The sequence below is a fragment of the Staurois parvus genome, unplaced genomic scaffold (assembly GCF_062004578.1).
Source record: "Staurois parvus isolate SC_StPar_1 unplaced genomic scaffold, SC_StPar_1.0 ptg002192l, whole genome shotgun sequence".
Classification (NCBI taxonomy): Eukaryota; Metazoa; Chordata; class Amphibia; order Anura; family Ranidae; genus Staurois; species Staurois parvus.
In genome coordinates, this window is record NW_028319988.1 from 409 (window position 1) to 23,259 (window position 22,851).

Consider the following 22,851-nt stretch of genomic DNA (forward strand, 5'->3'; position numbering starts at 1 on the left):
ACGAATGGCGCCTCCTACATCCTCCATACCCACAATCCCCCCATCCTCACTCACAGGCCGAAAGGCTCCTCCTCCTCATACATCCCCCATACCCACAATCCCCTCATCCTCACTCACAGGACGAATGGCGCCTCCTACATCCTCCATACCCACAATCCCCTCATCCTCACTCACAGGCCGAATGGCTCCTCCTCCTCGTACATCCTCCATACCCACAATCCCCTCATCCTCACTCACAGGCCGAATGGCTCCTCCTCCTCGTACATCCTCCATACCCACAATCCCCTCATCCTCACTCACAGGCCGAATGGCTCCTCCTCCGCATACATCCTCCACACCCACAATCCCCTCATCCTCACGCACAGGCCGAAAGGCTCCTCCTCCTCATACATCCTCCATACCCACAATCCCCTCATCCTCACTCACAGGCCGAAAGGCTCCTCCTCCTCATACATCCTCCATACCCACAATCCCCTCATCCTCACTCACAGACCGAATGGCTCCTCCTCCTCGTACATCCTCCATACCCACAATCCCCTCATCCTCACTCACAGACCGAATGGCTCCTCCTCCTCGTACATCCTCCATACCCACAATCCCCTCATCCTCACTCACAGACTGAATGGCTCCTCCTCCGCATACATCCTCCATACCCACAATCCCCTCATCCTCACTCACAGGCCGAATGGCTCCTCCTCCTCGTAATCCTCCACACCCACAATCCCCTCATCCTCACTCACAGACTGAATGGCTCCTCCCCCTCGTACATCCTCCATACCCACAATCCCCTCATCCTCACTCACAGGACGAATGGCTCCTCCTCCTCGTACATCCTCCATACCCACAATCCCCTCATCCTCACTCACAGGCCAAATGGCTCCTCCGCCTCATAATCCTCCATACCCACAATCCCCTCATCCTCACTCACAGACTGAATGGCTCCTCCTCCTCGTAATCCTCCATACCCACAATCCCCTCATCCTCACTCACAGACTGAATGGCTCCTCCTCCTCGTAATCCTCCACACCCACAATCCCCTCATCCTCACTCACAGACTGAATGGCTCCTCCCCCTCTTACATACTCCATACCCACAATCCCCTCATCCTCACTCACAGGCCGAATGGCTCCTCCTCCCTTCGGGGGGCGCTGTGGACTGGGCTGCATCCAGCCAGCTCTCGGTCATGAGGTCGAACACTCGGATGCGGTTGCAGTAGATCTCGCTGTTGGAGTGAAATGGTCCGGAGCGATCCGCGCGGCCGCCAAACACGAACATCTTCTGACCAATCACAGTGGCTGAGTGGAAATCTCTCCAGCGAGCTGCTGAGCCCTACAGACAGACCGACCAATCAGAATGGGACACAATGAAGAGTGCTGGGTAATGGGATACAATGAGGAGTGCTGGGTAATGGCATACAATGAGGAATGCTGGGTAATGGCATACAATGAGGAATGCTGGGTAATGGCATACAATGAGGAATGCTGGGTAATGGCATACAATGAGGAATGCTGGGTAATGGCATACAAGGAGGAATGCTGGGTAATGGCATACAATGAGGAGTGCTGGGTAATGGCATACAATGAGGAGTGCTGGGTAATGGCATACAAGGAGGAATGCTGGGTAATGGGATACAAGAAGGAATGCTGGGTAATGGCATACAATGAGGAGTGCTGGGTAATGGCATACAATGAGTAATGCTGGGTAATGGGATACAATGAGGAATGCTGGGTAATGGCATACAAGGAGGAATGCTGGGTAATGGGATACAATGAGGAATGCTGGGTAATGGCATACAAGGAGGAATGCTGGGTAATGGGATACAATGAAGAATGCTGGGTAATGGCATACAATGAGGAATGCTGGGTAATGGCATACAATGAGGAATGCTGGGTAATGGCATACAAGGAGGAATGCTGGGTAATGGCATACAAGGAGGAATGCTGGGTAATGGCATACAAGGAGGAATGCTGGGTAATGGCATACAAGGAGGAATGCTGGGTAATGGCATACAATGAGGAATGCTGGGTAATGGCATACAAGGAGGAATGCTGGGTAATGGCATACAAGGAGGAATGCTGGGTAACGGCATACAAGGAGGAATGCTGGGTAACGGGATACAATGAGGAATGCTGGGTAATGGCATACAATGAGGAATGCTGGGTAGTCATATTACATGTTCTCTGGAGGAGGGGCATTGTCTGGCTCCTCCCCCCACACTCACTTTGGCCTTCACTAGCGCCCAGCTCATGGATTTGGTGTCCAGCTTGTGAATATCATTGGAGAAGCAGTCAGCCTGGGAGGGAGAAAACGTCCCGAGATTACCACACATGTCACACCAATCTATGGTACCCCCCCATATCCATGCGCCCACCATAGTCCCCCCCCCATATCCATGTGCCCACCATAGTCCCCCCCATATCCATGCGCCCACCATAGTCCCCCCCATATCCATGCGCCCACCATAGTCCCCCCATATCCATGTGCCCACCATAGTCCCCCCCATATCCACGTGCCCACCATAGTCCCCCCCATATCCACGTGCCCACCATAGTCCCCCCATATCCATGTGCCCACCATAGTCCCCCCATACCCATCTACAGAGTACAGGGACACCATGGGCCCACCATAGTCCCCCCCCCCATATCCATCTACAGAGCACAGGAACACCATGGGCCCAAGTTCCCCCCCCATATCCATCTACAGAGCACAGGGACACCATGTGCCCACCATAGTCCTCCCCCCCCATACATCTACAGAGTACAGGGACACCATGTGCCCACCATAGTCCCCCCCCCCCCCCATACATCTACAGAGTACAGGGACACCATGTGCCCACCATAGTCCCCCCCCCCCATACATCTACAGAGTACAGGGACACCATGTGCCCACCATAGTCCGTCCCCCCATACATCTACAGAGTACAGGGACACCATGTGCCCACCATAGTCCCCCCCCCCCATACATCTACAGAGTACAGGGACACCATGTGCCCACCATAGTCCCCCCCCCCCCCATACATCTACAGAGTACAGGGACACCATGTGCCCACCAAGTCCCCCCCCCCCATACATCTACATAGTACAGGGACACCATGTGCCCACCATAGTCCCCCCATACCCATCTACAGAGTACAGGGACACCATGGGCCCAACATAGTCCCCCCCCCCCCATACATCTACAGAGTACAGGGACACCATGTGCCCACCAAGTCCCCCCCCCCCCATACATCTACATAGTACAGTGACACCATGTGCCCACCATAGTCCCCCCATACCCATCTACAGAGTACAGGGACACCATGTGCCCAAGTCCCCCCATACCCATCTACAAGGTACAGGGACACCATGTGCCCACCATAGTCCCCCCCCCCCATACATCTACAGAGTACAGGGACACCATGTGCCCACCATAGTCCCCCCCCCCATATATCTACAGAGTACAGGGACACCATGTGCCCACCATAGTCCCCCCCCCCCCCCATATATCCACAGAGTACAGGGACACCATGGGCCCACCAAGTCCCCCCATACCCATCTACAAGGTACAGGGACACCATGTGCCCACCATAGTCCCCCCCCCATACATCTACAGAGTACAGGGACACCATGTGCCCACCATAGTCCCCCCCCCCATACATCTACAGAGTACAGGGACACCATGGGCCCACCATAGTACCCCCACCCATCTACAGGGACACCATGTGCCCACCATAGTCCCCCCGCCCCCATATATCTACAGAATACAGGGACACCATGTGCCCACCATAGTCCCCCCGCCCCCATATATCTACAGAATACAGGGACACCATGGGCCCACCATAGTACCCCCCCCCCCCATACATCTACAGAGTACAGGGACACCATGTGCCCACCATAGTCCCCCCCCCATACATCTACAGAGTACAGGGACACAATGTGCCCACCATAGTCCCCCCCCCCATACATCTACAGAGTACAGGGACACCATGGGCCCACCATAGTCCCCCCCATAACCATCTACAGAGTACAGGGACACCATGGGCCCACCATAGTCCGTCCCCCCCATAACCATCTACAGAGTACAGGGACACCATGGGCCCACCATAGTCCTCCCCCCCATAACCATCTACAGAGTACAGGGACACCATGGGCCCACCATAGTCCCCCCCCCCATAACCATCTACAGAGTACAGGGACACCATGTGCCCACCATAGTCCCCCCCCCATAACCATCTACAGAGTACAGGGACACCATGGGCCCACCATAGTCCTCCCCCCCCCCCCCCATAACCATCTACAGAGTACAGGGACACCATGGGCCCAACATAGTCCCCCCCCCATAACCATCTACAGAGTACAGGGACACCATGGGCCCACCATAGTCCCCCCCCCCATACATCTACAGAGTACAGGGACACCATGGGCCCACCATAGTCCTCCCCCCCCCATAACCATCTACAGAGTATAGGGACACCATGGGCCCACCATAGTACCCCCCCCCCCCCCCATACATCTACAGAGTACAGGGACACCATGTGCCCACCATAGTCCCCCCCCCCCCCATACATCTACAGAGTACAGGGACACCATGGGCCCACCATAGTCCCCCCCCATAACCATCTACAGAGTACAGGGACACCATGGGCCCACCATAGTCCCCCCCCCATAACCATCTACAGAGTACAGGGACACCATGGGCCCACCATAGTCCTCCCCCCCCCAAACATCTACAGAGTACAGGGACACCATGGGCCCACCATAGTCCTCCCCCCCCATACATCTACAGAGTACAGGGACACCATGGGCCCACCATAGTCCTCCCCCCCCCCATACATCTACAGAGTACAGGGACACCATGGGCCCACCATAGTCCTCCATACTAATTTACAGAGATTGTGTGCCCACCATATAAATCTACATGGTACAAGGGGATCATGTGCCCTCCACACCAACCTACAAAGAGGGGCTCATTTTCCACTCCCCCTATACCAGTTCACACAGTACAGGAATCATGTGCACCCCCCAAGTGCCCCCCCAATCCCCATGTTCTTCTTACCAGCTGTTCATATCCTCCAAAGATATACATGGTCCTCTCCAGGACACAGGCAGAGTGTCCGTCCCGAGCTCCAGGAATCTGTCCTGTCACCTGGGGGGTGGCCCACTGCTCGGTTCCTGCAATCAGAAAGCCATGTATTAGTAAGGAGGCGGAGTCTGGATGCGATACGCACACGGAATAGGCGGTACCTGTGTGGAAATATGTAGAGGACATTACAAGCCCCCTCGGTGTCATTGCGGCCACCCCAGATGTAGATGATGTCATCGATGAGCACAGCGGTGTGGCCGTACCTCATGTAGGGAACCTTAGACTGACATCCAATGACAGGAGGCAGTTTTCTCCAACGTAGAGACACTGCAAGGAAAAAAGAGATCAGAGGATTGGACCATCACCAGATGAGGAGGACCACAATGACTCCACACACATACCGGCATTGAAGACATGGACATCAATCTGCCTCAGAGTCTCATAGTCCTCTTCAGAACAGTAACCGCCAAAGGAAAACACTCGATGTCCAACCGCTACCGCAGCATGATTCACCCGCCGGGGACCCCCCTCCAAGTGCACCGTCCAGCGAGGCATCCCCCCACTGCATAACGCAGCAAGGTGAGGGGCCGAAGTGTTGGCACACCCAAGCCTGGCGAGGGAAAAACGAGACTTAGAACACTCAACTACCCGACCGACCTATGGATAAAAACATAACTCCACCACCCAACTGACCAATCCCTAAAAACATCCTCCCCCATCCAACCCACCAATCCCTAATACCATCCGCCACCCAACCCACCAATCCCTAATACCATCCTCCGCCACCCAACCCACCAATCCCTAATACCATCCGCCACCCAACCCACCAATCCCTAATACCATCCTCCGCCACCCAACCCACCAATCCCCAATACCATCCGCCACCCAACCCACCAATCCCTAATACCATCCGCCGCCACCCAACCGACCAATCCCTAATACCATCCGCCACCCAACCCACCAATCCCTAATAACATCCTCCGCCACCCAACCCACCAATCTCTAATAACATCCTCCGCCACCCAACCCACCATCCCTAATAACATCCTCCGCCACCCAACCCACCAATCCCTAATAACATCCTCCGCCACCCAACCCACTAATCCCTAATAATATCCTCCGCCACCCAACCCACCAATCCCTAATAACATCCTCCGCCACCCAACCCACCAATCCCTAATAACATCCTCCGCCACCCAACCGACCAATCGCTAATAACATCCTCCGCCATCCAACCCACCAATCCCTAATAACATCCTCCGCCATCCAACCGACCAATCCCTAATAACATCCTCCGCCATCCAACCCACCAATCCCTAATAACATCCTCCGCCATCCACCGACCAATCCCTAATACCATCCGCCACCCAACCCACCAATCCCTAATACCATCCTCCGCCACCCAACCGACCAATCCCTAATAACATCCTCCGCCACCCAACTCACCAATCCCTAATAACATCCTCCGCCACCCAACCCACCAATCCCTAATAACATCCTCCGCCACCCAACCCACCAATCCCTAATAATATCCTCCCCCACCCAACCCACCAATCCCTAATAACATCCTCCGCCACCCAGCCCACCAATCCCTAATACCATCCGCCGCCACCCAACCCACCAATCCCTAATAACATCCTCCGCCATCCAACCGACCAATCCCTAATAACATCCTCCGCCATCCAACCCACCAATCCCTAATAACATCCTCCCCCATCCAACCCACCAATCCCTAATAACATCCTCCACCACCCAACCCACCAATCCCTAATAACATCCTCCGCCACCCAACCCACCAATCCCTAATACCGTCCTCCGCCACCCAACCCACCAATCCCTAATAACATCCACCGCCACCCAACCGACCAATCGCTAATAACATCCTCCCCCATCCAACCCACCAATCCCTAATAACATCCTCCCCCATCCAACCCACCAATCCCTAATAACATCCTCCGCCACCCAACCCACCAATCCCTAATAACATCCTCCGCCACCCAACCCACCAATCCCTAATAACATCCACCGCCACCCAACCGACCAATCGCTAATACCATCCTCCGCCACCCAACCCACCAATCCCTAATACCATCCTCCCCCACCCAACTCACCAATCCCTAATAAAATCCTCCGCCACCCAACCGATCAATCGCTAATAACATCCTCCGCCACCCAACCGACCAATCCCTAATAACATCCTCCGCCACCCAACCGACCAATCCCTAATACCATCCTCCGCCACCCAACCCACCAATCCCTAATACCATCCTCCGCCATCCAACCCACCAATCCCTAATAACATCCTCCACCACCCAACCCACCAATCCCTAATAACATCCTCCTCCACCCAACCCCTAACACCATCCTCCGCCACCCAACCCACCAATCCCTAATAACATCCTCCGCCACCCAACCCACCAATCCCTAATACCATCCGCCACCCAACCCACCAATCCCTAATAACATCCTCCCCCATCCAACCCACCAATCCCTAATAACATCCTCCGCCACCCCAACCCACCAATCCCTAATAACATCCTCCGCCACCCAACCTACCAATCCCTAATAACATCCTCCCCCACCCAACCGACCAATCCCTAATACCATCCGCCACCCAACCGACCAATCCCTAATAACATCCTCCGCCACCCAACCCACCAATCCCTAATAACATCCTCCTCCACCCAACCCCTAACACCATCCTCCGCCACCCAACCCACCAATCCCTAATAACATCCTCCGCCACCCAACCCACCAATCCCTAATACCATCCGCCACCCAACCCACCAATCCCTAATAACATCCTCCGCCACCCAACCCACCAATCCCTAATAACATCCTCCGCCACCCAACCCACCAATCCCTAATAACATCCTCTGCCACCCAACCCACCAATCCCTAATACCATCCTCCCCCATCCAACCCACCAATCCCTAATAACATCCTCCGCCACCCAACCCCACCAATCCCTAATACCATCCTCCCCCATCTAACCCACCAATCCCTAATAACATCCTCCGCCACCCAACCCACCAATCCCTAATAACATCCTCCCCCACCCAACCCACCAATCCCTAATAACATCCTCCGCCACCCAACCCACCAATCCCTAATAACATCCTCCGCCATCCAACCCACCAATCCCTAATAACATCCTCCACCACCCAACCCACCAATCCCTAATAACATCCTCCGCCACCCAACCGACCAATCCCTAATAACATCCTCCGCCACCCAACCCACCAATCCCTAATAACATCCTCCGCCACCCAACCCACCAATCCCTAATACCATCCGCCACCCAACCCACCAATCCCTAATAACATCCTCCCCCATCCAACCCACCAATCCCTAATAACATCCTCCCCCATCCAACCCACCAATCCCTAATAACATCCTCCCCCATCCAACCCACCAATCCCTAATAACATCCTCCCCCATCCAACCCACCAATCCCTAATAACATCCTCCGCCACCCAACCCACCAATCCCTAATAACATCCTCCGCCACCCAACCCACCAATCCCTAATACCATCCTCCACCACCCAACCCACCAATCCCTAATAACATCCTCCGCCACCCAACCGACCAATCCCTAATAACATCCTCCCCCACCCAACCCACCAATCCCTAATAACATCCTCCCCCACCCAACCCACCAATCCCTAATAACATCCTCCGCCACCCAACCCACCAATCCCTAATAACATCCTCCGCCACCCAACGTACCAATCCCTAATAACATCCTCCGCCACCCAACGTACCAATCCCAAATAACATCCTCCGCCACCCAACCCACCAATCCCTAATAACATCCTCCCCCATCCAACCCACCAATCCCTAATAACATCCTCCGCCACCCAACCCACCAATCCCTAATACCATCCTCCGCCACCCAACCCACCAATCCCTAATAACATCCACCGCCACCCAACCGACCAATCGCTAATACCATCCTCCGCCACCCAACCCACCAATCCCTAATAACATCCTCCGCCACCCAACCCACCAATCGCTAATAACATCCTCCGCCACCCAACCGACCAATCCTTAATAACATCCTCCCCCATCCAACCCACCAATCCCTAATAACATCCTCCCCCATCCAACCCACCAATCCCTAATAACATCCTCCGCCACCCAACCCACCAATCCCTAATAACATCCTCCGCCACCCAACCCACCAATCCCTAATAACATCCTCCCCCATCCAACCCACCAATCCCTAATAACATCCTCCCCCATCCAACCCACCAATCCCTAATAACATCCTCCGCCACCCAACCCACCAATCCCTAATAACATCCTCCGCCACCCAACCCACCAATCCCTAATACCATCCTCCACCACCCAACCCACCAATCCCTAATAACATCCTCCGCCACCCAACCCACCAATCCCTAATAACATCCTCCGCCACCCAACCCACCAATCCCTAATAACATCCTCCCCCATCCAACCCACCAATCCCTAATAACATCCTCCCCCATCCAACCGACCAATCCCTAATAACATCCTCCGCCACCCAACCCACCAATCCCTAATAACATCCTCCGCCACCCAACCCACCAATCCATAATAACATCCTCCACCACCCAACCGACCAATCCCTAATAACATCCTCCGCCACCCAACCCACCAATCCCTAATAACATCCTCCCCCATCCAACCCACCAATCCCTAATAACATCCTCCCCCATCCAACCCACCAATCCCTAATAACATCCTCCCCCATCCAACCCACCAATCCCTAATAACATCCTCCCCCACCCAACCGACCAATCCCTAATAACATCCTCCCCCACCCAACCCACCAATCCCTAATAACATCCTCCGCCATCCAACCCACCAATCCCTAATAACATCCTCCGCCACCCAACCCACCAATCCCTAATAACATCCTCCCCCACCCAACCCACCAATCCCTAATAACATCCTCCCCCATCCAACCCACCAATCCCTAATAACATCCTCCCCCATCCAACCCACCAATCCCTAATAACATCCTCCGCCACCCAACCCACCAATCCCTAATAACATCCTCCCCCATCCAACCCACCAATCCCTAATAACATCCTCCGCCACCCAACCCACCAATCCCTAATACCATCCGCCACCCAACCGACCAATCCCTAATAACATCCTCCCCCACCCAACCCACCAATCCCTAATAACATCCTCCGCCACCCAACCCACCAATCCCTAATAACATCCTCCGCCACCCAACCGACCAATCCCTAATAACATCCTCCCCCATCCAACCCACCAATCCCTAATAACATCCTCCGCCACCCAACCCACCAATCCCTAATAACATCCTCCCCCATCCAACCCACCAATCCCTAATAATATCCTCCGCCACCCAACCCACCAATCCCTAATAACATCCTCCCCCATCCAACCCACCAATCCCTAATAACATCCTCCGCCACCCAACCCACCAATCCCTAATAACATCCTCCCCCATCCAACCCACCAATCCCTAATAACATCCTCCCCCATCCAACCCACAAATCCCTAATAACATCCACCGCAACCCAACCGACCAATCCCTAATAACATCCTCCGCCACCCAACCCACTAATCCCTAATAATATCCTCCGCCACCCAACCCACCAATCCCTAATACCATCCGCCACCCAACCGACCAATCCCTAATAACATCCTCCCCCATCCAACCCACCAATCCCTAATAACATCCTCCGCCACCCAACCGACCAATCCCTAATAACATCCTCCCCCATCCAACCCACCAATCCCTAATAACATCCTCCGCCACCCAACCCACCAATCCCCAATACCATCCGCCACCCAACCGACCAATCCCTAATAACATCCTCCGCCACCCAACCCACCAATCCCTAATAACATCCTCCGCCACCCAACCCACCAATCCCTAATAACATCCTCCGCCACCCAACCCACCAATCCCTAATACCATCCTCCCCCACCCAACCCACCAATCCACAACCCAATCCCACCCCGACTTCTTCTCTGCATCTCTGCTCCCCCTCCCCGGACCCTCCGCTCCCCAACCCGTCCTCCCCGCTCCCCCCAACTGGTCCCCTCCGAATCCCCCCCGACCCGTCCTCCCCGACCTCCTCTCCGCATCCACCCTCCCCCGACCCGTCCTCTCCGTATGCCAAATGACCCGTTGTCCCCGCTCTCCCCCGACCCGTTCTCCCCGCTCTCCCTTGACCCGTTGTCCCCGCTCCCCCCCGACCAGTCCCCTCCGCATCCCCCCACCATATCCTGCTCTGCATGTCCCTCCTCGCCTCCAGAGCCTCTCCCATCCCCTGGAACTCCCTACCCCAATCTCTGCTATGCCCCCCCCCCATTGTCCACTTTAATCAGATCCCTGAAATTCATCTCTCCATGGTGGCTGGTCCCACCTCCACCTACAACTGAATTTCGGCCATCACCCCCCCCCCCCCCAGTTAGATTGTAAGCTCTGTGAGTCAGGGACCGTCTAACCCTCATGTATTGAGCTGCCCTGTCTGTATAGTGTGACCTATATCCCGTATACCAATTATATATATATCTGTATATCCCGTATACCAATTATATATATATATCTGTATATCCCGTATACCAATTATATATATATATCTGTATATCCCGTATACCAATTATATATATATCTGTATATCCCGTATACCAATTATATATATATCTGTATATCCCGTATACCAATTATATATATATATCTGTATATCCCGTATACCAATTATATATATATATCTGTATATCCCGTATACCAATTATATATATATATCTGTATATCCCGTATACCAATTATATATATATATCTGTATATCCCGTATACCAATTATATATATATATATATATATATCTGTATATCCCGTATACCAATTATATATATATATCTGTATATCCCGTATACCAATTATATATATATCTGTATATCCCGTATACCAATTATATATATATATCCGTATATCCCGTATATCAATTATATATATATCTGTATATCCCGTATACCAATTATATATATATCTGTATATCCCGTATACCAATTATATATATATATATCTGTATATCCCGTATACCAATTATATATATATCTGTATATCCCGTATACCAATTATATATATATCTGTATATCCCGTATACCAATTATATATATATATCTGTATATCCCGTATACCAATCATATATATATCTGTATATCCCGTATATCAATTATATATATATCTGTATATCCCGTATACCAATTATATATATCTGTATATCCCGTATACCAATTATATATATATCCGTATATCCCGTATACCAATTATATATATATCCGTATATCCCGTATACCAATCATATATATATCTGTATATCCCGTATACCAATTATATATATATCCGTATATCCCGTATACCAATTATATATATATCTGTATATCCCGTATACCAATTATATATATATCTGTATATCCCGTATACCAATTATATATATATATCTGTATATCCCGTATACCAATTATATATATATCCGTATATCCCGTATACCAATTATATATATATCTGTATATCCCGTATACCAATTATATATATATCTGTATATCCCGTATACCAATTATATATATATATCTGTATATCCCGTATACCAATTATATATATATCTGTATATCCCGTATACCAATTATATATATACCTGTATATCCCGTATACCAATTATATATATATCTGTATATCCCGTATACCAATTATATATATATATCTGTATATCCCGTATACCAATTATATATATATCCGTATATCCCGTATACCAATTATATATATATATCTGTATATCCTGTTATAGACCTGTATGGGGGATGGGATAACGTACCGGGGGGGGGATAGAGATATACATGACATGGGAGTATATATGGAGTATACAGAGATATATTTGGGCTCCTCCGGCCGGACTCACCTTCCCCTCCCGGCCTTTCCTCGCTACTCCATCCGCCAACCACAACCGGAAGTCTTTCCTACATTCCATCCGGAACCGGAAGTCACCCAGCGGCCGCCAACCATCGCCCGCCAACCATCGCCAGAACTTCCGGTCTATGACGCCAACTACAACCGGAAGTTCTCTCTGGGGAGGGAAGTGCGGAAGTGAGAGGAGGGAGAGACTCTGCCGAGCCGTCAGGTGAGAGGATCCGCGCAGAAGCGTTAGGGCGACACATCTTCATGGGAGGACTCATCTTGCCGCTACACCGGCTACGTGACCACAACGAGTTCCGGGAGGATGGCTGACAGGGACGTGTATTATTCCTGACCTCATCATCATCATCTCTGACCCCTCCCATCATCCCTCATCACTGACCCCTCCCATCATCCCTGACCCCTCCCATCATCCCTTATCTCTGACCCCTCCCATCATCCCTCATCACTGACCCCTCCCATCATCCCTGACCCCTCCCATCATCCCTCATCACTGAACCCTCTCACCATCCCTCATCCCTGACCCCTCCCACCATCCCTCATCCCTGACCCCTCCCATCATCCCTCATCCCTGACCCCTCCCATCTTCCCTGACCCCTCCCATCATCCCTCATCACTGACCCCTCCCATCATCCCTCATCACTGACCCCTCCCATCATCCCTGACCCCTCCCATCATCCCTCATCACTGAACCCTCTCACCATCCCTCATCCCTGACCCCTCCCATCATCCCTCATCCCTGACCCCTCCCACCATCCCTCATCCCTGACCCCTCCCACCATCCCTCATCTCTGACCCCTCCCATCATCCCTCATCCCTGACCCCTGCCACCATCCCTCATCCCTGACCCCTCCCATCATCCCTCATCCCTGACCCCTCCCATCATCCCTGACCCCTCCCATCATCCCTGACCCCTCCCATCATCCCTCATCACTGACCCCTCCCATCATCCCTCATCACTGAACCCTCTCACCATCCCTCATCCCTGACCCCTCCCATCATCCCTCATCCCTGACCCCTCCCATCATCCCTGACCCCTCCCATCATCCCTCATCACTGACCCCTCCCATCATCCCTCATCACTGACCCCTCCCATCATCCCTCATCACTGACCCCTCCCATCATCCCTGACCCCTCCCATCATCCCTCATCACTGAACCCTCTCACCATCCCTCATCCCTGACCCCTCCCATCATCCCTCATCCCTGACCCCTCCCATCATCCCTGACCCCTCCCATCATCCCTGACCCCTCCCATCATCCCTCATCACTGACCCCTCTCATCATCCCTCATCACTGACCCCTCTCATCATCCCTCATCACTGAACCCTCTCACCATCCCTCATCCCTGACCCCTCCCATCATCCCTCATCCCTGACCCCTCCCATTATCCCTGACCCCTCCCATCATCCCTCATCACTGAACCCTCTCACCATCCGTCATCCCTGACCCCTCCCATCATCCCTGACCCCTCCCATCATCCCTCATCACTGAACCCTCTCACCATCCCTCATCCCTGACCCCTCCCATCATCCCTCATCCCTGACCCCTCCCATCATCCCTCATCCCTGACCCCTCCCATTATCCCTGACCCCTCCCATCATCCCTCATCACTGAACCCTCTCACCATCTTTCATCCCTGACCCCTCCCATCATCCCTCATCACTGAACCCTCTCACCATCCGTCATCCCTGACCCCTCCCATCATCCCTGACCGCTCTCATCATCCCTCATCCCTGACCCCTCCCATTATCCCTCATCCCTGACCCCTCCCATCATCCTTGACCCCTCCCATCATCCCTGACCCCTTCCATCATCCCTCATCTCTGACCCACCCCTCCCATCATCCCTGACCCCTCCCATCATCCCTCATCACTGACCCCTCCCATCATCCCTGACCCCTCCCATCATCCCTCATCACTGACCCCTCTCACCATCCCTCATCTCTGACCCCTCCCATCATCCCTTATCTCTGACCCCTCCCATCATCCCTCATCACTGACCCCTCTCACCATCCCTCATCTCTGACCCTCCCATCATCCCTGACCCCTCCCATCATCCCTGACCCCTCCCATCATCCCTCATCACTGACCCATCCCATCATCCCTCATCCCCCCTCCAGAGGATTCCCCCCTCCCTCTCCAGAGGATCTTCCCCCCAGAGGATTCCCCCCCAGAGGATTCCCCCCTCCCCCTCCAAAGGATTCCTCCCTCCCCCTCCAGAGGATTCCCCCCTCCCTCTCCAGAGGATCTTCCCCCCCAGAGGATTCCCCCCCAGAGGATTCCCCCCTCCCCCTCCAGAGGATTCCTCCCTCCCCCTCCTGAGGATTCCCCCCTCCCCCTCCAGAGGATTCCCCCCTCCCCCTCCTGAGGATTCCTCCCTCCCCCTCCTGAGGATTCCTCCCTCCCCCTCCAGAGGATTTCCCCCTCCTCCTCCAGAGGATTCCTCCCTCCCCCTCTAGAGGATTTCCCCCTCCTCCTCCAGAGGATTCCCCCCTCCCCCTCTAGAGGATTCCCCCTCCCCCTCCAGAGGATTCCCCCCTCCCCCTCCTGAGGATTCCTCCCTCCCCCTCCTGAGGATTCCTCCCTCCCCCTCCAGAGGATTTCCCCCTCCTCCTCCAGAGGATTCCTCCCTCCCCCTCTAGAGGATTTCCCCCTCCTCCTCCAGAGGATTCCCCCCTCCCCCTCTAGAGGATTCCCCCCTCCCCCTCTAGAGGATTTCCCCCTCCTCCTCCAGAGGATTCCCCCCCCCCTCCCCCCCAGAAGATTTCCTCCCTTCCTGACCGGCCATTGTTTGCGGTACTGTGCTGCGTTACTTTGACAATTGCGCAGTCATGCAACGCCGCACCCAGATGACATTTATATCCTTTTTCCCCATCAGTGGCGCTTTCATTCGGTGGTATTGGATCCTCTCCGCGGTTTTTAGTTTTGCACTTAAAAAAAAAAAAAAACAAAAACACATTTTGAGAAAAAAAAAATTATTTTGAACTTTTTGCTATAAAACATCCAGTAAAAAAATTAAAAAATCAAATTTCATCATAAATTTCGGCCAAAATGTCTCCCGCTCCGTGTCTTCGCCGTGACCTCCAGCTCCGTGTCTTCGCCGTGACCTCCCACTCCGTGTCTTCGCCGTGACCTCCCGGTCCGTGTCTTCGCCGTGACCTCCCGGTCCGTGTCTTCGCCGTGACCTCCCGCTCCGTGTCTTCGCCGTGACCTCCCGCTCCGTGTCTTCGCCGTGACCTCCCGCCCCGTGTCTTCGCCGTGACCTCCCGCTCCGTGTCTTCGCCGTGACCTCCCGCTCCGTGTCTTCGCCTGAGACCTCCCCCTCCGTGTCTTCGCCGTGACCTCCCGCTCCGTGTCTTCGCCGTGACCTCCCGCTCCGTGTCTTCGCCGTGACCTCCGCTCCGTGTCTTCGCCGTGACCTCCCGCTCCGTGTCTTCGCCGTGACCTCCCGCTCCGTGTCCTCGCTGTCACCTCCCGCTCCGTGTCTTCCCCGTGACGCCCCGCTCCGTGTCTTCGCTGTCACCTCCCTCTCCATGTAAATGAATCGGTTTATGTGACATTTATGGCGTCTACAAATGGCGGGAGAAATACGGGGATTTATATACTAGTAATGGCGGCGATCAGCGACTTATAGTGGGACTGCGGCGGATATTCTGACACTGGGGGGGACTTGGTGTCACTGACATCCCCAGTGACACCAATACAGTGATCAATGCTAGCAGAAAGCACCGACACTGTACTAATGGCACTGGGCAGGAAGGTGGTAATGTGGGGCCATCAAAGGGTTACCTGTGTGCTGTGTTACTAGGGGGCGGGGTCTGTGTTACTAGGGGGCGGGGTCTGTACTGGCACTGCTGTGGATTGCTGTGCTGCTCAGTGTGCCGGAGCTGACAGGGAGGAGGACTATATTGCCCCCGTCAGAGATACTCGGCAATCACTGGGCGCTGGCGAGTAATCACCGACCGGGACCCGGTGATTGACAGCCTCAGCTGCAAATGGCGGCATGCGTGTCCCCTACCTGGAAATGTCAAATCCCGTGTGTATACAAGTGGGTGATTCTGCGCCCCCGTGCCGCCCTGTAGCCGTGTTTCTGAGGGCGGTTTATAAACAGATTCCAGCGGGAGACTTCACATCGGGTGCTTTGAGCTGATTATATCAGCATCATCTTAGAGTCTGGGGGGGGGGGGGGGGGGGTTTGAAGCAGTCAGTCCTGGGTTAGGCACAGACACCCCAAATCTGTATCCTCGTCCTCCAATTCTCAGAGTCTGTGTGGTTCAGGGGGACGTGAAATAAAAAGCCCCCCCCCAGGCACACGCCTCCCAAAGAACAACGCTCCCTCAGATGCCAGGCTGGTGGTCAGTAGGCTGGAGGCTGCAGTCCTGTCCTGGTTGGGTCTGTCACACGAGGAGGCTGCAGTCCTGTCCTGGTTGGGTCTGTCACACGAGGAGGCTGCAGTCCTGTCCTGGTTGGGTCTGTCACACGAGGCTGCAGTCCTGTCCTGGTTGGGTCTGTCACATGAGGAGGCTGCAGTCCTGTCCTGGTTGGGTCTGTCACTTGAGGAGGCTGCAGTCCTGTCCTGGTTGGGTCTGTCACACGAGGAGGCTGCAGTCCTGTCCTGGTTGGGTCTGTCACACAAGGAGGTTTGCAGTCCTGTCCTGTTTGGGTCTGTCACACGAGGCTGCAGTCCTGTCCTGGTTGGGTCTGTCACACGAGGAGGCTGCAGTCCTGTCCTGGTTGGGTCTGTCACACGAGGAGGTTGCAGTCCTGTCCTGGTTGGGTCTGTCACACGAGGTGGCTGCAGTCCTGTCCTGGTTGGCTCATTCTTCAGCTTGCCGAACTTTGACTAAGTGGAGTTATCCCCTTCCAGTCCAGACACTCCACCCCCCCCCTCCAGTCTGGACGCTCCCCCCCTCTCCCTTCCAGTCTGGACATTCCCCCCTTCCAGTCTGGACGTTCCCCCCCCTTCCAGTTTGGACATTCCCCCCCCTTCCAGTCTGGACGTTCCCCCCCCCTTCCAGTCTGGACGTTCCCCCCCCCCCCTTCCAGTCTGGACGTTCCCCCCCCCCCCCTTCCAGTCTGGACGTTCCCCCCCCCCTTCCAGTCTGGACGTTCCCCCCCCCTTCCAGTCTGGACGTTCCCCCCCCCCCTTCCAGTCTGGACGTTCCCCCCCCCCCCCTTCCAGTCTGGACGTTCCCCCCCCCCCCTTCCAGTCTGGACGTTCCCCCCCCCCCCTTCCAGTCTGGACGTTCCCCCCCCCCCCCCTTCCAGTCTGGACGTTCCCCCCCCCCCTTCCAGTCTGGACGTTCCCCCCCCCCCCCTTCCAGTCTGGACGTTCCCCCCCCCTTCCAGTCTGGACGTTCCCCCCCCCTTCCAGTCTGGACGTTCCCCCCCCTTCCAGTCTGGACGTCGTCGTCCCCTTCCAGTCTGGACGTTCCCCCCCCCCCCTTCCAGTCTGGACGTTCCCCCCCCCCCCCTTCCAGTCTGGACGTTCCCCCCCCCCCCCCTTCCAGTCTGGACGTTCCCCCCCCCCCTTCCAGTCTGGACGTCCCCCCCCCCCTTCCAGTCTGGACGTTCCCCCCCCCCCTTCCAGTCTGGACGTTCTCCCCCCCACTTCCAGTCTGGAAGTTCTCCCCCCCACTTCCAGTCTGGACGCTCCCCCCCACCCCTTCCAGTCTGGACGCTCCCCCCCCACCCCTTCCAGTCGGGACACTTCCTCTCCCCCCTTCCAGTCCGGACACTTCCTCTCCCCCCTTCCAGTCCGGACACTTCCTCTCCCCCCTTCCAGTCCGGACACTTCCTCCCCCCCTTCCAGTCCGGACACTACCTCCCCCTCCCTTCCAGTCCGGACACTTCCTCCCCCCCTTCCAGTCCGGACACTTCCTCCCCCCCTTCCAGTCCGGACACTTCCTCCCCCCCTTCCAGTCCGGACACTACCTCCCCCTCCCTTCCAGTCCGGTGGTATACTTAGGCAGAGGGGTGGCTGTAGGCGTGGTACACTTATCTCTCATCACTGACTCCTCCCATCATCCCTCATCCTTGCCCCTCCCATTATCCTCCATCATTTGTGTCATGTCCCCAGGCTATACATTGGTTGTCTGTAGATTAGCCGACATTCTGGATTTGGTGTTGGAGCAGGTTGGAGGGTTCTAGTTGGAGGAGGTTGGAGGGTTCTGGTTGGAGGAGGTTGGAGGGTTCTAGTTGGAGGAGGTTGGAGGGTTCTGGTTGGAGGAGGTTGGAGGGTTCTAGTTGGAGGAGGTTGGAGGGTTCTGGTTGGAGGAGGTTGGAGGGTTCTGGTTGGAGGTGGTTGGAGGGTTCTGGTTGGAGGAGGTTGGAGGGTTCTAGTTGGAGGAGGTTGGAGGGTTCTAGTTGGAGGGTTCTGGTTGGAGGAGGTTGGAGGGTTCTGGTTGGAGGGTTCTGGTTGGAGTGGAGGAGGACCGTGAGGTCTGATGCCGTATTTTGGGTGGATTCAGAGACGTTCCTTCAGTCCGCTGGTGGTGTATCCGTCTTCATGTTGGGCCGGCCATTATGTCATGTGATTTCATTACACAGGATGGGCCCCGAGAGGATCTTTCCAAACCAGAGTGAGGAGGTGGGGGACCCCCAGGATGCTGGGCCTGGAGACTGGAGTGCCGGAGAAGAGGAGGAGGATGAGGAAGGGCAGAGTGGATACCAGTACCAACCACTGAACCAGGATCCGGAGGACACAGCCCAGACCGAGAGCGACCTACAGGAGAGGCTACAGGTACCACCGTTATGGCTGACCTCTGCCAGACCCCAGGCTGCTCCTCCGGCCTCTGCCAGACCCCAGGCTTCTCCTCCGGCCTCTGCCAGACCCCAGGCTGCTCCTCCGGCCTCTGCCAGACCCCAGGCTGCTCCTCTGGCCTCTGCCAGACCCCAGGCTGCTCCTCCGGCCTCTGCCAGACCCCAGGCAGACCCAGGGAACAGCCCCTAGAGGGAAGAAAGACCTCTAAATGGAAGGAAGGACCCCTAGGGGGAGGGAACATCCCCTGGAGGGAAGGAAGGACCCCTAGGGAGAGGGAACATCTGGAGGGAAGGAAGGGCCCCTAGATGGAAGGAAGGACCCCTAGGGGGAGGGACCAGCCCTTAGAGGGAAGGAATACTTCTAAATGGAAGGAAGGACCCCTAGGGGGAGGGAACATCCCCTGGAGGGAAGGAAGGACCCCTAGGGGGAGGGAACATCCCCTGGAGGGAAGGAAGGACCCCTAGGAAGAGGAAACATCCCCTGGAGGGAAGGAAGACCTCTAAATGGAAGGAAGGGACCCCTAGGGGGAGGGACCAGCCCTTAGAGGAAAGGAATACCTCTAGAGGGAAGGAAGGACCCCTAGGGGGAAGGAACATCCCCTGGAGGGAAGGAAGGGCCCCTAAAGGGAAGGAAGGAGCCCAGTCATGAAGGAAGAAGCTGATTCTCTATCTGCTCTCATTTTAGGCTCTGAGGCTCCACCTTCCGGACCCGCCTGTGGACAGCGAGGATGAGGAGGAGGGTGACACCGCACACAACTCCATTCCGATGGACGCAGGTATCCGAGTGGCGGGATCACCAAGGAAACCATTATTAGGGAGGCTATAGACCACCTGGGAAAAGCAGGCGATGTGCCTGTTGGGGGCCACCAAACATTGGAAATTCCATGAGGTGATCCCGGAGTGCGGCTCCAACCTCCCCGACCTGTCCGGAATGAAAACAATCTGCCGGGATTTGGGCTTTAAAGCCGCTTACTCTGCTCCCTCCCCCGCACTTCATTTGAAAAGCAACATATAAAGACACCAACCCTGAGGTGTCACATGACAAGCGGGGCTGTTCTTCACCAGCATTGGCGGTGGGCGGTCCTTACATTGTTGTGATCCCCAGGATGCGTGATGATATTGAGCGTGATTGGTGGGTCACTAACAGGTGGAGCTTGAGGAGGCGGGGGAAGGGGGGGTTTCATTGACAGCCTGGGCTCAGGGAGGCAATGGAGGGGGAGGTGTCATTGAAAGGCTGAGCCCGGGGAGGCAAGGGAGGGGGAGGTGTATCATCCCGTCATGGCGCACGTCTCTTGGTGGTAGGTTGTCACAGCGGGGTCCTGTCATGGCGCACGTCTCTTGGCGGTAGGTTGTCACAGCGGGGTCCCGTCATGGCGCACGTCTCTTGGCGGTAGGTTGTCACAGCGGGGTCCCGTCATGGCGCACGTCTCTTGGCGGTAGGTTGTCACAGCGGGGTCCCATCATGGCGCTCGTCTTTGCGGTAGGTTGTCACAGCGGGGACCAGTCATGGCGCTCGTCTCTTGGCGGTAGGTTGTCACAACGGGGTCCCGTCATGGCGCAAGTCTCTTGGTGGTAGCTTGTCACCGCGGGGTCCTGTCATGGCGCACGTCTCTTGGTGGTAGGTTGTCACAGCGGGGTCCCGTCATGGCGCAAGTCTCTTGGTGGTAGCTTGTCACCGCGGGGTCCTGTCATGGCGCACGTCTCTTGGCGGTAGGTTGTCACAGCGGGGTCCCGTCATGGCGCACGTCTCTTGGCGGTAGGTTGTCACAGCGGGGACCAGTGATGGAGCTCGTCTCTTGGCGGTAGGTTGTCACAGCGGGGTCCCGTCATGGCACACGTCTCTTGGCAGTAGGTTGTCACAGCGGGGTTCCATCATGGCGCTCGTCTCTTTGCGGTAGGTTGTCACAGCGGGGACCAGTCATGGCGCTCGTCTCTTGGCGGTAGGTTGTCACAACGGGGTCCCGTCATGGCGCAAGTCTCTTGGTGGTAGCTTGTCACCGCGGGGTCCTGTCATGGCGCACGTCTCTTGGCGGTAGGTTGTCACAGCGGGGTCCCGTCATGGCGCAAGTCTCTTGGTGGTAGCTTGTCACCGCGGGGTCCTGTCATGGCGCACGTCTCTTGGCGGTAGGTTGTCACAGCGGGGTCCCGTCATGGCGCACGTCTCTTGGCGGTAGGTTGTCACAGCGGGGACCAGTGATGGAGCTCGTCTCTTGGCGGTAGGTTGTCACAGCGGGGTCCCGTCATGGCGCACGTCTCTTGGCGGTAGGTTGTCACAGCGGGGTTCCATCATGGCGCTCGTCTCTTTGCGGTAGGTTGTCACAACGGGGTCCCGTCATGGCGCAAGTCTCTTGGTGGTAGCTTGTCACAGTGGGGTTCCGTCTTGGTGGTAGGTTGTCACGGCGGGGTCTCGTCTTGGTGGTAGGTTGTCACCCCGGTTGTCAGTACTAAGATCACCTTTCTGTGTGTAGACCACGTGGAGCTGGTGAAGAAGACGATGGCGGCAGTGAAGTTGCCCTCTGTGTCCGTCCCGTTGTGGGCGCAGCAGATCTCCGATGCAGATTGGGAGCACCTTGTACACCAGACCATCCAATCCCGATGTGCAGCCCCATCATCCAGCAAGAAATGAGGATCTCCTGTATATATATTGTATGTGTAGTCTGTGTATATAAGTATCATAATATACATCATGTGACCAATTCTGTGTCTGTCATGTATGCTGAGACCACGCCTGGTGAGGACATGGATGAGATTCGGGAGGCACTTAGGTGTTCAGGAAGATCTCATATCACCTGTGTGCTAGCATGACACGTTCCCCCGTGGAATCGGCTGGGTTAGTGACACGTTCCCCCGTGGAATCGGCTGGGTTAGTGACACGTTCCCCCGTGGAATCGGCTGGGTTAGTGACACGTTCCCCCGTGGAATCGGCTGGGTTAGTGACACGTTCCCCCGTGGAATCGGCTGGGTTAGTGACACGTTCCCCCGTGGAATCGGCTGGGTTAGTGACACGTTCCCCCGTGGAATCGGCTGGGTTAGTGACACGTTCCTCCGTGGAATCGGCTGAGTTAGTGACACGTTCCCCCGTGGAA

General features: G+C 55.2%; 2 protein-coding genes and 1 long non-coding RNA gene across 3 annotated transcripts; 1 reads left to right on the forward strand and 2 right to left on the reverse strand.

The window, feature by feature from the left end:
* Positions 1-1,107: 1,107 nt before the first annotated feature.
* LOC149431643 (kelch domain-containing protein 3-like) lies at positions 1,108-5,147 on the reverse strand. The gene is made up of 3 exons (XM_089665437.1): positions 5,035-5,147; positions 2,222-2,293; positions 1,108-1,329 (listed from the first exon to the last, which is right to left on the reverse strand). The coding sequence occupies exons 1-3, from the start codon at positions 5,062-5,064 to the stop codon at positions 1,108-1,110; spliced, it is 324 nt and encodes a 107-aa protein (XP_089521563.1). The 5' UTR covers positions 5,065-5,147.
* A 90-nt stretch (positions 5,148-5,237) lies between these two features.
* LOC149431644 (uncharacterized) lies at positions 5,238-13,129 on the reverse strand. The gene is made up of 3 exons (XR_016309187.1): positions 12,989-13,129; positions 5,463-5,671; positions 5,238-5,388 (listed from the first exon to the last, which is right to left on the reverse strand). It is a non-coding gene; the product is annotated as an uncharacterized LOC149431644 (long non-coding RNA).
* On the forward strand, positions 13,076-22,461 carry MEA1 (male-enhanced antigen 1). The gene is made up of 4 exons (XM_089665435.1): positions 13,076-13,207; positions 19,553-19,745; positions 20,451-20,541; positions 22,234-22,461. Exons 1-4 carry the CDS (start codon positions 13,125-13,127, stop codon positions 22,389-22,391), a joined length of 525 nt encoding a protein of 174 aa, XP_089521561.1. The 5' UTR covers positions 13,076-13,124; the 3' UTR covers positions 22,392-22,461.
* The last annotated feature ends 390 nt before the right edge of the window (positions 22,462-22,851 follow it).

Coding starts and splice junctions, on each gene's coding strand:
- LOC149431643 (XM_089665437.1), bottom strand. CDS start 5,064: ATGTATATCTTTGGAGGATATGAACAGCTG. Junction 2,294..5,034: donor TTGGAGGATATGAACAGCTG/GTAAGAAGAACA, acceptor TCTCCCTCCCAG/GCTGACTGCTTCTCCAATGA. Junction 1,330..2,221: donor GGGCGCTAGTGAAGGCCAAA/GTGAGTGTGGGG, acceptor GTCTGTCTGTAG/GGCTCAGCAGCTCGCTGGAG.
- MEA1 (XM_089665435.1), top strand. CDS start 13,125: ATGACGCCAACTACAACCGGAAGTTCTCTCTGGGGAGGGAAGTGCGGA. Junction 13,208..19,552: donor AGACTCTGCCGAGCCGTCAG/GTGAGAGGATCC, acceptor TTCATTACACAG/GATGGGCCCCGAGAGGATCT. Junction 20,542..22,233: donor CTCCATTCCGATGGACGCAG/GTATCCGAGTGG, acceptor TTCTGTGTGTAG/ACCACGTGGAGCTGGTGAAG.